Source organism: Talpa europaea (assembly GCF_964194135.1).
Source record: "Talpa europaea genome assembly, chromosome: 5".
Lineage (NCBI taxonomy): Eukaryota > Metazoa > Chordata > Mammalia > Eulipotyphla > Talpidae > Talpa > Talpa europaea.
In genome coordinates, this window is record NC_140071.1 from 17,054,480 (window position 1) to 17,069,045 (window position 14,566).

Consider the following 14,566-nt stretch of genomic DNA (forward strand, 5'->3'; position numbering starts at 1 on the left):
GAGAGAGTAGAGTATGGAAGAAGAGATGGCCCAGGACAGAATCTTGTAGTTAAGGGTTGTGGGGAAAAAGAGACTGTGAAGGAACCATCTGAGATAAAAGGACCACCTTGCAGAAACCGAGGAAATATTATTCAAGAAGGAGAAGCTGCTTAGAACATTGAAAGGAAACATTCCCCTCTGGTCATAAGTAAGTCACTGGTGGCCTTTTGAGAAAGCAATTTCCAAGAAATGAGAGACAGGAATGAGATCCCAGTAGCTGAGGCACAACAGGAGACAGGGAAGTATAACTGGAGAACAAACTGTTCTTGAGAGATCTTGTAATTGAAGGGAGGAAGAGAAATGCAGTTTGAAGGGAAGAAATTTTTTTTTAAAGATTTATTTATTTATGCATACAAGAGCTGGGTACAGGCCAGAGATGCGGGATCAGGGGCGGGTGAGAGGATTCACCAGAGACAGAGTAGGGAACAGAACAAGCAGAATGAGTGAAATACACTGCTGAGGGGAGCAGTGGGCAAGACAGGGGAGGTCTGCTGAGCCATGTGGGCAGCTCCCTGGCTGGCCGGGGATTGAACTCATGCTGCAGATGCTTCGGATTGCTTCATAGTGCGGTGCTTAACCCTTTGTGCCACCAGGGAGGCCCGGGAAGAAATTTCTGTTTGTAGCTCATTAGTTCACAAAACACTTTTATATCCATTAGCTCACTTGATTCCCAAGAGAATTTGGGAAGTAGGAAGGGCTAATATTGATATGCATCAGAACAAAAGGAGGTTAAGAAATGGTTGAAAGTCTTGCCCAAGATCATCTACAGAAAATATGTGGAAGAACAGAGTTTAGAATTTAGGTCATTTTACTTTTAAACTAATGATCTTTCCACTTTGCCAAATTAGAGTATTTCTAAAGTGTCTTATTTCAATATTGCATACTGGAGGGCATTGAGCTCCTTGTTAAGGGATTTGATCTTATCCAGGAGACAATGACTGGAGTTTGGGAAATTCTGGTCTTAGAGACTATTACAATAGGAATAACAAGTGTTTAGTCCAGGGTTGAATGATAGCCATGGAAGTGGAGAAGGTTTTGTGCAATGGAATGCCATGTTGGAGCCCACTCCTGAGAGAGAGAGAGATCTGGCAGTGAGGTGTCGGATGTGTTAGTGGAGCCAACACTTCAGGGGGTAGACCAGTAGGACTTGTCTCCACACTGGGACATAGTTTAAATAAACATCAAGTTGCCTGCTGAGAAAGTTATTTCCTTTTCAGTTCTGTGCACCCTCTTCCACTGTGTTGGGGAGAGAGTCTCAGTTTGTCAGTGTCTTTTTACACCCCTCAAATAAATTCTAATTTCCATTTTGAATAATAGAGAACCCAGGCAGAGACCATCTGCAAGCAGTGCTGGCTTGCTCAAACTGACTTACATTCCATTGAGTTGCCTTTAGTTTTATGATTACTTTCTACTTATGACCAGAAGTACTGATTTTCTCATTTATCATAATTATAGAAGGGTTATTAAATATATCTAAGTAAAGGAAAGTCAAATTAAGGAAAAAATATTGTCAGTTCTAAGACAGCATACACATGTGGGAAGAAACACTGTGAAAGTGTATTCAAGTGACTAAAATTTGGGAAATTCTGGTCTTGGAGACTGTTACAATAGGAATAACAAGGGTTTAGTCCAGCCATGGAAGTGGAGAATGATAGCCATGGAAGTGGAGAAGACTCTGACAGACATTTTAAGGGAGTTAAAGGAGAGTAGGACAGTCATCTGCATCATTTCTTGGCATACTTTGGCTGTCATGAGAGAAAACAAAAATTTTGGGAAATGTAGCAAATTTATTATCTCTTATAAGAAGATATTCCAAGGGAAGTCGGCTCCAAGCTTGGTTAAGTCAATGATTCATTGATGTCCATAAGCTCTCAGCTCTCTTCCACCTTCCAGCCTCTCAAATGGCTGACATGGTTGAGCAAACCATCATGACACAGGACACTTCAGTGCAAGGAGAGGACTCTTCCAGCAGTGAAGAGGTAAAGGTGCAGAAATCTTTCCCTGAAGGCACCTCTACTGAAAGATTTTCCTTCAGGACTCGGTGCCCAAAATTGTATCACATACCAATCAATTACATAATTCAGTTAGACTCGTTAGGACTCATTCTCAATGCTAGGGATAGCGGGCCTTTCCTGAAGGACAGTCTCCAAGATACCAAGGGTTCTGCTAATAAACATGGCAACCAACTGTGTCTTTTACAACTTTTACAGTGGTTCTGGAATTTTTCGAATTAACGAACATAAATGGGAAATTCTTGAGGCTTGTGGTTTATTTTTAAAAGTTTACTTAGCTCTTCTCTCCATGTGTTGGATTATGGCAGAACGAAATACTTCCACTGCAAAGTCAACTTCTGGTTTAGTGATGCACATTGAGGGCGCGATGCGGAAGGTCTGCAGAGACAAGGGAAAACAGAGCAGTGGGATGTTCACAGAATCAACTATGACTGAGGATAGACCAGCCTTACCATGCTACATTCTCAGTGTGAGAAGTCGAAGAAAAGTAGAAGATACCAGAGAACACAGATGTTTCCTGGAGTGAAGGTGGAGGGAGTGTCCAGGGACAAGGGTAGAGGTGTGAGATCTATGTCCGAACACAGGAGACATCTCGTTCTCTGAACCTTCAGGAAAGGGGACTGGCTGTGTAGGGAGATGGATTTATAGAGAGAGCTTGCCTATTAGCTTCCAGTTTCTCTGAGGAGTGTGCGGCAGGAGACCTCACTGAAACAGAGTGAGAAGCAGGCCCGATCTATTATGACCTATGCTGAAAGTCTCTGGTGCACCTGCACAGCTCATTTACAGCCTGTTCCAGTATGCTCTGCCTCTAAGACCTGCACCAACCAAAGCCTTTCAGCACAGCGCCCCCTCGTGGTCTGAGGGCTTCACTGCACCTTTCTTTTGAAAATCCCTGAGCACATCTTAGGGGCCGTGGGGCTGGGGGCCCACTGGTGTATCTGAGAAAAGTGCGGCTACACCCAGGCCATTCATACTCCTGTTTACAAAAATTCTGGTGCCACTCACACCTGCCCCTTTCTTCTTTGTCATCTACTTGCTGCTGGTCCTTCCACCACCTTTGCTGAGGTCTTGGGCTCCTATCTAAGCTGCATCCTGCCACCACTGAGCGTGACCTCCCTTTCCATGCCTACAACCAGCTTCTCTCTTTCTTTTCTGCTACAATTTTCATAACCTTCATCCCCATTGCTCTGTATCCACCCATACCCACGACCAGTGCCCTCAGCCTCTTCTTCACTAGGCAAAACTCAATTTCTGACTCTCATTCCAGCTGCCCTTTCCACGAAGCACTTCAGTCTGCTTATTCCTCCACTACCTTCAGCTCAGCTCTCTTCCCTCCGTCCCCTCCCAACTCAGAGCACTCGGCTGACTGTTTGAATTACTCTCCCAGCTGCCCCCTCACTTTGCTTGCACTTCCACCTTCTGGGGTTACACCCACACCACAGCCAAGTCCCGGCCCTGATCAAAGCTATAACTGAACTGCTCGGCTCCCACGCAGATTGCCAAGAAGGGTTACAGGCAATCACACCACTAGGTCTGTATTCAGGATCTCTAACTTCTAATTTTTTTCTTGTCCTCTCTCAGCTTCCTTTCCTGTTTCAACCTTCTGTCATTCTTCTCAATTTCCTCGCTCAACTCTTATGCCTCTCACTCAATTTCAGAGGCAATCCTGCCTCATGTTTCTTAGAAGTTGTCAGGCAAGATCTTTCCATAAACTTGGCGCCCACATCTATTCTTATGCCTTTGCCTGAAGATGTGGAGAAAGAATTGTTCACCTGTGTCCTCATGGCCTTCACTCTGGGAAACATTTCCATATTCTCTTGTATCTTCAGTTCTTTGAACTTTCTCTCCACCTATAACAAACAGGCTAAAGGCCCTCATAACCCCAATCCAAACCATACCAAATAAAAATGTGTTACCCCCGCCACTTCCACCTAGCTACCTCCAAATGCTAGTCTCTCTCTCTCTTTTTTTTTAAGATTTATTTATTTATTTATACAAGCACTGGGTACAGTCAGAAGCGCGGGAGGGTGAGAGAATTCACCAGAGCCAGAGCGGGGAACAGAACAGGCAGACCAACGAAACGCACTGCAGAGGGGAGCAGCGAGCATGACAGGAGAGGTCTGCGCGCCATGTGGGACCCTCGCCCGGCAGCCGGGGGATTGAACAGGCGCTGCAGAGGCTGCGGGCAGCTTCACAACCCAGAGCTCAAACCAGTGCTCAACCGCTGCGCCACCAGGGGAGGCCCCGCAAGTCTCTCTTTTTATCCAAACTTGCTAAAAGACTGGTTGATGCTTACTGGCCATTCTTTTTCTCTCTGCCCTCCCTCTATTCAAATGTCAATCCAAGTCTGGTTTCTGTCCTCAGCCACCTCCTGACACTCCATGTGTTGGACGACTGCAGAGTATGGGCTACAGCAGGCCCATATTCCCCTTTACCCACCTAGGTCTTCTCTGCTGCACTTTGGCCCCTCCCTCTTCCTCAGAGACCTCACTCTTTTGTTATGGTAATGCAATGCTCTTCCAGCTGTCCTCAGGCTAGTGCCAACCTTTTGATCTCTGCCCCCTTTGTCTCCACTCTCCTGTCTCTACCCCTGTTTAGTCTCCACCTGTCCTTTATTTATTTTAAAAGATTTATTTATGTATACAAGAGCTGGGGTGCAGGCCAGAGGTGTGTGTGTGGAGGGGTGGTGGTGGTGGTGGTGAGAGGATTCCCCAGAGACAGTGGGGAACAGAAGAGGCAGACTGACTGAAAGCTCAGGGGAGCAGAGGGTGAGTCAGGAGAGCTCTGCTAGGCCATGTGGGTAGCTCCCTGTCTGGGGATCTAACTCATACTGCAGTGGCTGCAGATAGTTTCATAGGTTGCATCTTAACCCCTTGCACCATCAGGCGGGCCCCCCATCTATCCTTTAAATGTTGGTGTGGTCCAGGTTTTTACCCTCATCTCTTCACACTTCTTATGTAGACTCACCTCCCAGGAGGTTCCTCATCTCACCACTTACATGCTGATGACTCCCAGATTGGCTCTTCACCCCAGTCCTTCCCTCTGAGCTACATATTTGTCTGCAGAACCGATGCCCATATGCCTCAATGGACTATGCTCAACGCCGAACTCATCCACGACCTCCCTGAGCCCAGATTTGCCCTTAACTCTCCCTCATTATTCATACCCATGCCTGAAATTTCACTTCCAAATTTGCTCTTAGAATGTGTCTTCTATTCCCAACATGACTGCTTGAGTTCAAACAGCATCAGTGACTCCACCCGGGCTCCCTGCCTCCAGTCTTGTACTCTCTTGTACTTATCCTCTTCAGAGGACAGATTCAGAAATCAGACTGCCTGAGTTTGGGTTTTAGTTCTTAGTTCTTACTTACTAGCTGTGTGACTTGGGTCACTTACTTAACCTCTCTGTGCCTCTTTTTCTTCATCTGTAAATTAGGGATAACAATAGTATTGATCTCAGATTTGTTGTGAGCGGTAAGTGAGTCAGCACATGCAAAGTGCTTCAAACAGTGCCTGACAAGTCCCAGGCTTCTCATTACTAGTACTTACTGCCCGACCCTTCTGTTCTGGCCACACCTGTGTGCTTGCACATCTTCTGAGCTTCCATGCATGCTTGGAGTTGACCTCACTGCTTAAGGTCACCTGAGCCAGAAAAGCTAACCTAGGAATTCCATCTCTTTCCTCTGGGAAAAAAAAAAAAAAATCCCCTTTTATGGACGTAAATGAGCTGACTAAATTGTATGGTAATTCGCTGTTTATGTCTTTCTCTCCCAACAGCTCCATGAAGATTTATTTATCATTGTACCTTTAGTATCCAGCACAGGAACTGCTGCTTAGCACTTACGTGTTTGCCAAATAACTAAGGAGTAACTAAGCAAGTAAACAATGAATTGTTTTATGTCTTTATAAGTTACAGGCCTTGGGATTTTTAATCATTAAATTGCTCTGTCTGATTTGTACCAAAAAATATTTGTGACCAGGACAAAAAAACAAAAACTAACCAAGCATGTCCCAGCAAAAGTGCGCACTCTGGTTGGTTTTGTTTGATGTGGTTTGGTTTGGGGTGGGAGACTTTGAAGTTTGTTTGTTTACAGTGTAACACGTTGAGGAAAAGCAGATGACATGAGAGAACACAGATGTTTCCTGGAGTGAAGGTGGAAGAAGAGTAGAGGTGCAAGGTCTCTATCTGAACAGAAGAGACATCGCTTTCTCTGAACCTTCAGGAAAGGGGACTGGCTGTGTAGGGAGATGGATTTATAGAGAGAGCTTGCCTATTAGCTTCCAGTTTCTCTGAGGAGTGTGCGGCAGGAGACCTCACTGAAACAGAGTGAGAAGCAGGCACGATCTATTATGACCTGTGCTGAAAGTCTCTGATGTACCTGCACAGCTCTTTTATAGCCTGTTCCAGTATGCTCTGCCTCTAAGACCTGCACCAGCCAAAGCCTTTCAGCACAGCGCCCCCTCGTGGTCTGAGGGCTTCACTGCACCTTTCTTTTGAAAATCCCTGAGCACATCTTAGGGGCCGTGAGGCTGGGGGCCCACTGGTGTATCTGAGAAAAGTGAGTCATCAGGGAGATGCTTTACTTACCCCAATGTGTTAAGTAAAGGAACAACTTTTTTCTTACCTGAGAAAATATGCCTCCTCTGCCAATTAGAAGCCCCATGTTTTTACAATCGTCATGGATTTGGTTTACTTCTTCACGGGGAAGAGGCTGACGGCTCATCTGTAAATGCATTTGAAAATATTTCCCATTTTGTGTTTGCAGGGCTAAAGGCATTATTTCCAAGAGGAAAAAAAAAAAGGCAACTGAAACAACCAATGCTTTTTTCTTTCCTCCAGTCTCCGTCTCTGAAATTGAGCAAAGCTAGATCAGATTTGATTGCTGGACTAGATTTTGGCAGAGAGTGTTATTGAAAGTATTTGTTTATATTCCAATTCACCCTAAATTCCCAAAGACAATATAAAGTCGAATGCAGAGAGCCACCAAAGCTTGGCTCTGCTCATGGCTACCCTGGGAGTTTGGCTCTTTAAATTGGAGTCGTGTTATGATGTGGAAATTCTCTCAACTCTTCACTTGTTTTGCTCTTGTGAAGAGCTCATTCCAAAGTCCAGGAAACGGCTCAGAAGTTGTGCAAGGGCACGAGCACAAGCTTTCCCTGGGCCACTGCAGGCCTGGGCTGCTGGGGTGGGGCCCTTTGTCCTCATCTTTCCTGCAGTGAGACTAGTTCTCCCACTCCCTTGACCCCACCAGGGTTAGGAGAGGTAAGCGGGGTGGGAACCAAGAAGCTGTTGCAGGTCACCAGGCATCTGAAGTTGGTCCCTACCTGCGGGTTACAGCCGGCTGACTCCCGGCCCCTGCCCCTGTGACAGTGGACTGGGGGGGCTTGCACTCTTCTTGTGTTTTCTGTCCTCCCTCTGACTCCTTTCAAGACTGACTGCACTTCAAGTCGGCCTTACCTAGAAACCTGTTCAAGCTACAGCGGTGTGGGCCTCCCTCTAGGCTGAGCGCATTAGAATCTTTGGGGTGGGCTTAGGCAGCCTTGTTTGTAAAATGCCCCTCAAGTGCCAGGGCTGAGCACTACGGTTCCATCCTCCCACTGAGCGCGGAGAGCGTCACTGCTGCCCCCGCTCGTCTGCAACACACACTCAAAGGCATCAACACCGTGTCTGGTTCTCTGGGTGCAGACGCTCAAGGCATGTTCCTGGCTTGTGGGCCAGCCCTGCGGTCCTTGTGAGGGCAGAGAGGCTCCCTCCAGCATCATTTTCTCCACAGAGCTTCCTCCCCTCCCTCTGGGCTTCAGGACCCATGCCCCTCCCCCCACAGCTGCAGCTCCACCTCGGTCCCCCAAACCCTTCAGTTTGGTTAGATGTCCCTGTCCCAGGGCAGAATAAGGCTGGACTTCCCAGAGATGTTTGCACCTGTCTTTTGTCTGAAAGTCTGAAAGTTCATACTATTTTGAGGCCACTGGATAATGGAATTTGGAATGGGGGAAAGACTAGGAGCCCCTCATGGTCCCCCAAATGTCATCACCTATCTCTGCTTTCCCCTAAGGATCTCATCTACTAGAGTGGGAAAACTAAAATACAATACAATAAATGAAATAAAATGCTACAAAATCATTTAGGGCTAAACTGTGAGGACAGCAAAGAAATAAAATACTGCTGAGGGAAGAGCGGTCAGGAGCCTGCACCTTCTGAAGGGTTTCCTGAGGGGAAGATGGGTTGGTGGGTTCTTGGCTGATATTAAGGATCAAGAGGTGGAGCTTGGCCTCAGCTCAGCTAAGGAGGCCAGCACCCCCCCTGCTCCCTTGCACATTTTATCATGTCCTGGCATCCTCTGCTGTGACTAATGATCAGCTTGTACACATTCCACGGGAAAAAGCAGCCTTGGAAACTAACAGGCAGAGCCACAGTGAAGGCGGCTCAGACCCCGCCCTGGGGTGGGGGGGTGATGCATGATAATCACGTTAGTCACTGAATTCCGTGTAGTGTGGCTCGATGCTTATCTTTTTTTCATTTTTTTTTGTAAATCTGCATTTCAATGATTATTAAAGTAACCCAGGGTTATTGGGAAAAACCTTTAAAGTATGGAAGAACATCAGGTAAACATGGGAAGTTTACCTTCCCCCAGGCCTACTCCTAGGGAAACTCCTCTTGATAATTTGGTGTGAACCAGATACTTTTCTTTGCACCCCAATACATCTCCATGTATATCTTTAAGAGGAAGTCATGCTTTGTCATATTTTGCAATTTGCTCTTAACATTTTAACATCTTTTCATGTTAATGTAATTGGACTTTAACTTTTTGAAAGATTATCTAATGGTTCATTGTTTGATGGTAAATGCTTATTCTCCCGTTTTGGGGGCATTTATGTGGTTTCAGTTTTTCATGATTATAAACAAATGTTTGTGTTCCATGGTGCAAATGTACCTTCATACCTGTGCATATGTATACACAAATGTGTGTGTGTATATCTTTACACACTTCCATGAGTGTTTCCTTGGACACAATTCAAAGAGTAGAATTGCTAGATCAAAATGTATACATTTAAATATTTGATAGATATAATTTGCTGTCTAAAGGATGTGGAATTTACAGCCCCACTAATAGTATTTTATAGTATAAAATCCTGATTTGGGGGTTACTGTCCAGCAGGATAATTTTAAGTTCTGAGCAGTCACAACTACATGAATGTGGTCTGAAGTGTTGCAGGATCCTGAAATTAATCAGCAAACACTGAAATAGCACTTACCAGCTGCATATTTCTTGGCCTCAAAAGTGCACAACTTATTTAGAGAAATAAAGCATTTGCACTTGAAAATGGAGGCAACATATACATGGTTTGAAAGCTCTTTTCAAAGGAGCTCTTTAGATAGTGAGAGCCAGGGATGCTTGAAGGCGGGAGCCCCTGTTTTGGGGAAGGTGTGATGAAGAGGTGGATCTTGAAAAGGCTTGGATTTTCAGAGGGAGGGAGGGCAAGATGAGGAAAGAGAGGGAGGGAGGCAGAGGGAGAAGAGAGTAGTATAGCCCCTCTTGGGAAATGTTTGAGTGACATATTTGCAGGTGGGAATGTAAGTGACATTGAGGGTAAAATGAATAGAAATATGGAAAGAAGGAGCTGGGATTTAAACCTGGGTGGTCTAATTTTCAGAGTCCATACTTATGACTACCATTTTATAGCCTGTTTTACTTTCTCCATAATAAAGTTTGCACATCTTTCCATGTCAAATAGATGCTATGCATTATAGCATGGCTGTCCCATGGTTTATCTTGTTCTGTATCAATTACCATTTGGAAGGATTCTGAGGTTTTACTATCTGGAGTCTGGACTTTTACGGAGTAATCCCTGGACTGGGATGGACTCTTCTGAGCCTTGAAACAGACCTTGACTGGACCACAAGCTGAAGATGAATGTGTTTGGCTGCTGAGCCTGAGGGCTTACTGTTCTGTGACAATTGTTTGCCTGAGGACTCCCTCCACTTTAAAGTCTTATTTAAATACTCCAGCTTTAAGCTGGCTCTGTTGTGTAATATTGATGGAAGAGTCTCCTAGCCATAGTCTGGTCTGAATATTGGAAGAATTGAGCATCAACCCTCCTAAACTAGGACGGGAGGATGAAACCAGATGGCTAGAAGTTCCCCAAGGGAAGGCTGGGTCCCTGTGGACAAGTGTTAGGGCCAAGTGTTGGTCTGCTATTCTTCCTGTGCCAAGATTCTCTTAGTGTTGCTCTCCTCAGAGGATCTGGGCTTTGCTTGTATAGAGAAGAGGGACAGTTTCCCACTGACATGGACTGTAGGGGGCAGTAGCAGAAACAAAGAGGAGGATTTGAGAGACCCAACAAAGAATCAACAGGACATGACCTTAGAAATAAGAGAAGCAGTCACAGTTTCTAGTTTTGGTGTAGAGGCTGGGAGAGCAGGGCAGGCTGAGGAAGACTGTGAACTTGAGGGTGGGGGAGGAGAAGGATTTGTAGAAAAATGCTAAATTCAGTTGTTGACCTTGAGTTTGAAGTCACAGTGGGGAACCTCATCAGAAAGTCAGAGTCTCCCTGGCTCCTTGAGAGACTGAAATTCACAATCAAACACAAAACCCAGCAAGTTGATCTTTAAATCCTTACCTGAAGCCATGACCTTCTTCTGACCCATCTCCCTGCCATTAGCTCTCTGGACCACCTGCCCCTCGCTAAGTAATTCCCTCCCTTTCCCATATTTTACACTTGGAAATATTTGGTCATCTCCAGTGCCCTCTGCCCAGGCTGGCAAGGGCATCAAGCCTCGCTCCCAAATTCTCTCTCACACCTCCAGACCTCCTGCTGACTGGCTGGTGTTTTGCGTCTATTCCAAACGTTTCCCTCTGTGGAGTCACTGTCCTTCCTACTCGCTCTGAGAATCCGTGAAGGGAGCTTTCTGCCCCACTTCCCACTCTACCTCCTGTGTCCCCTAGCAGCTCCCTTGAGCAGCAGGTCCGCACCCACCTTATCCTTCACCATTTCTATCCCGATCATGAGGCCTTTGCCGCGGACATCTCCAATAATCTCAAATTCATCCCGCAGCTTTGCAAACTCCAGTAACATGTAGGTGCCAACTTCTTGACTGTTTTCCTGTAGCTTTTCTTCTTTAATTACCTGTTGAGAGAGAGAGAGAGAGAGAGAGAGAGAGAGCGAGCGCACCCCAAATGACTTGGTATTTAACAAAGTTTCTAAAATTGACTGAGAAACGTGGAAAGGTAAAGGTGTATGACTCCTTGACAGAGACTTAATCCCACAGATGGACCCCAGAGGTCAGCGTGGTCATGGACTATAACAAGATTCACTGTGAGGAGAAACAAAAAGTCTGGGTACAGGGTAGGGACTATTTAACTCTTCATCCTCAAGGTTAAGTAAGAATTGAGGAAAGAGTAAAAGCTACATCTCACAAGGATGGGACTGGAGGTGGGTTATACTGAGTGAGAAAAATCAGAAGGAGAAAGATAAATACTAGATGATTTCACTCATATGTGAAATATATGTATATAAAAGCAAGACTCAAAACTACACTAAACCAAAACAAACCCCGCTAGAGATCTGAGTAGAATTGAGGTGACCAGAGAGGGGGTGCAGAAGTGGAGAGAAAAGGCAGCCCAATGAAGAGGGTGAAGGACTGGGGTGCCTTGGTCTGGTGTGAAGAGGTGTGATCCTATTTCCTAAGTCATACAGCGGTACACGTCAGCGTTACCTCAATAGAAAATGGTATAAATGCAAAAAAGAAAGGCCACGTCTGAATACACTCTGTACCGCAGGGGTCATAGTCCTGAGGTTCATGTTTGTCTGGTTTTGCAGAGAACTGGAGACTAAGGCTCCCATCAGGGACACGTCAGGCCTGCCCACTTGGGGCTTGTTGACCTTTGCCCTGATGCCGGCTGTTATTGCTCAAGGCCCGTGCACAGGTCTGTGGCCATGCAGGCTGAGCTGAGGCCTGCAAGACATTAAAGGATTTTCACCTATTCTGTTCAGAAACCAGTGATTCTTGACCAGATACATGAACTGTACCGCTTTTCCATCTAGCTGCTATCAATCACATGCCTCCAGGCTATCCTGAGGGTTTTTAAGACCTATTTCTTCACTTCCGCTCTCTGCACCTTCAAAATTGGTTGAGGTTAATACAGTGCTTACATAAAAGGTGGCGACGTTTACTCAAAAAGTTAACGGCACATTCCCACCCACCCCGGCTCATTTATGATTGAATCATATTAGAACATACTTCTTCATGAAAAGGATGGTTTTTACTTATTTATTTTTATTTCAAATACCGTTACCTTTCATTTTTTGAACAAGTAAATCATGTGCTTCATTTAGAAATCAGAAAATAGGAAAGGATAGAGGATAAGAGTGATTCCCACCAATCCCTGCTCCCTCAGCCACCCAGTTCCCCTCCCCACAATCACTGCTGTTCATTTCTTGGACATTTTTCCAGAAACATGTTATTAGCAAGGGCAATTAAAAATTAGTTTTTGAACAGATGAGAGTCTAGGCTAAATAAACCCACGGAGTGGGGCTGTGCAGTCATTTATGTGTTTCAAGAGCTGAAACACATCCTTATCCTCACAAGGAGGGCATTTCTCTTCAGTGCTTCTGCTTATGATAGTACGAGGGGAAGGGAGACTAGGAGAGGAAGCCAAGGATGGCAACTGGCAAGTCCTTGGAAGAGGTCATTCAAATGACAGACCTTTCAGGCTACCTATGGTCACCTGTTTCCCAGGCAGGCATGTGAGGGTTATATATTATCCAATATTTCAAGTACCCAAACTAGATTTTGCAAAAAGGGTGAAGTTGCAATCCTAACCAGGAAACAAATTTGTGATGTGGTCATTAACTCCCCCCTTTAGTAATAGGAGGGGGTTCTGGTAACAGGTGCTTGTGTGGAAGCAGCGACTGGATGAGGCGCGGGTGTGAGTGAGGCTCAGGGACGTACCTTAAGCACAGCAGACCCAATGGCACAGGCCAGGGGGTTCCCTCCGAAGGTGTTGAAGTGCAGTAGGCGTTTAGCCAAGGACTTGGCAATCTCTGGGAGAGAAAATAGAAGGTGGATAAAGAGTGACACACTCCTATCTATCAGCTCGACCACACTATGGATTATACAGCAGGTCCTCAAATAATGTTTCATAACAACCATGAGAAAAAAGTAGATTCCAGCCAGGGCTACTGTTGGTGTGGGGTTGGCATATTCTCCCCATGTCGGTGTGGGTTTCCTCACGCATCCCAGGGATGTACAGGTGAGGTTCATTGGCGTGTCTACATCGTCCCTGTCTAAGTGACTATGAGTGTATATGAAGTGCCCGGATGGAAAGGCGTGGTGTCCCACTGGATGCCCTGAGCTGCTGGATAGGCTCCAACCACCCATGATCTGAACTGAAAAAATTGGGTTGGGAAATGAATGGATGAATACAAGTGAGAGTTGTGTATTAGAAAGCTTTTGTTGAATAGTTGAGCCTTCCATTAGGAATTTGGTGATGCTTCTGTGACCAGAAATATACCTTAGGAAGTTAACTCCTAGTTATATCAATTAGCCTCTGGTGAAATTAGTTTCATTCTGTTATTTCACTTAGTTTCAAAAACCTCCCAACTATGGTGAGGACTTACTGGATTGACTTTCGTGTTGTAAACAGCATCATTTCTAATTCATTCTTTACTCACTTGTGAGTGTATGTTACAGACAGAATTGTGCCCCCAAATTCATATGTTGAATTCAACATGAATGTGTCTGGAGATGCAGCTTTTAGGGAGGTAGTTAAGTTTTAAGGAGTTCATAAGGGTGGGGCTCTAATCCAAAAGGAGTGGGTGTCCTTGTAAGAAGGAGAGACACCAGAGCTTTCTCTCTTTGTGCAAAATGATATGTGAGGTCACAGCAAAAAGAGGGTCATATACAAGAGAGATGTCACTGGACACCAACTCTGCTGGCACCTTGAGTTAGGACTTCTATCTCCAGAACTGGGAGAAAATAAATGTCTGTTGTTTAAAATCACCCATCTTCGGGCCTCCCCTGGTGGCGCAGTGGTTGAGCGCTGGGCTGCGAAGCTGCCCGCAGCCTCTGCAGCGCCGGTTCGATCCCCGGCCACCGGTGTGGGTCCCACATGGTGCAACAGACCTCTCCTGTCTAGCCCAGTGCTCCCCTCAGCAGTGTGTTTCGTCAGTCTGACTGTTCTGTTCCCTGCTCTGGCTCTGGTGAATTCTCTCACCCTCCTGCGCTTCTGACTGTACCCAGTGCTTGCATAAATAAAATAAATCTTAAAAAAAAAAAAGAAATACATTCTTTAAAAAAAATAAAATAAAATCACCCATCTTCTAATTTCTTGTTATGGCAGCCCTAGTGGACTATGGATAAGGAAAAATAGCTTCTCAAGAGTTTGGTAACCAAATCTTTAATATGTGGTGTGAATCAAAAATACCTTAAAGCTTGATTTGTGCAATTTACATGGAACCGTCAGTAGCTAAGCCTTTTTCCCCACACTCCACTCTTGGGGCTAACGGGAAATATAT

The 14,566-nt window shown here is 45.4% G+C and overlaps 1 protein-coding gene across 1 annotated transcript in view; it reads right to left on the minus strand.

Annotated features, from left to right (window-relative positions):
* Window positions 1–2,234: 2,234 nt before the first annotated feature.
* Window positions 2,235–14,566, minus strand: part of AGXT2 (alanine--glyoxylate aminotransferase 2) — a gene marked incomplete at its 5' end in the record, with an annotated part of 37,251 nt that continues 24,919 nt past the window's right edge. Inside the window, 4 exons of the mRNA XM_084233334.1 lie at window positions 2,235–2,429; window positions 6,676–6,774; window positions 11,027–11,176; window positions 13,002–13,093. Of these exons, the coding sequence (XP_084089460.1) occupies window positions 2,322–2,429; window positions 6,676–6,774; window positions 11,027–11,176; window positions 13,002–13,093 (449 nt within the window). The 3' untranslated portion in view covers window positions 2,235–2,321. The remainder of the gene's footprint in view (window positions 2,430–6,675; window positions 6,775–11,026; window positions 11,177–13,001; window positions 13,094–14,566) is intronic.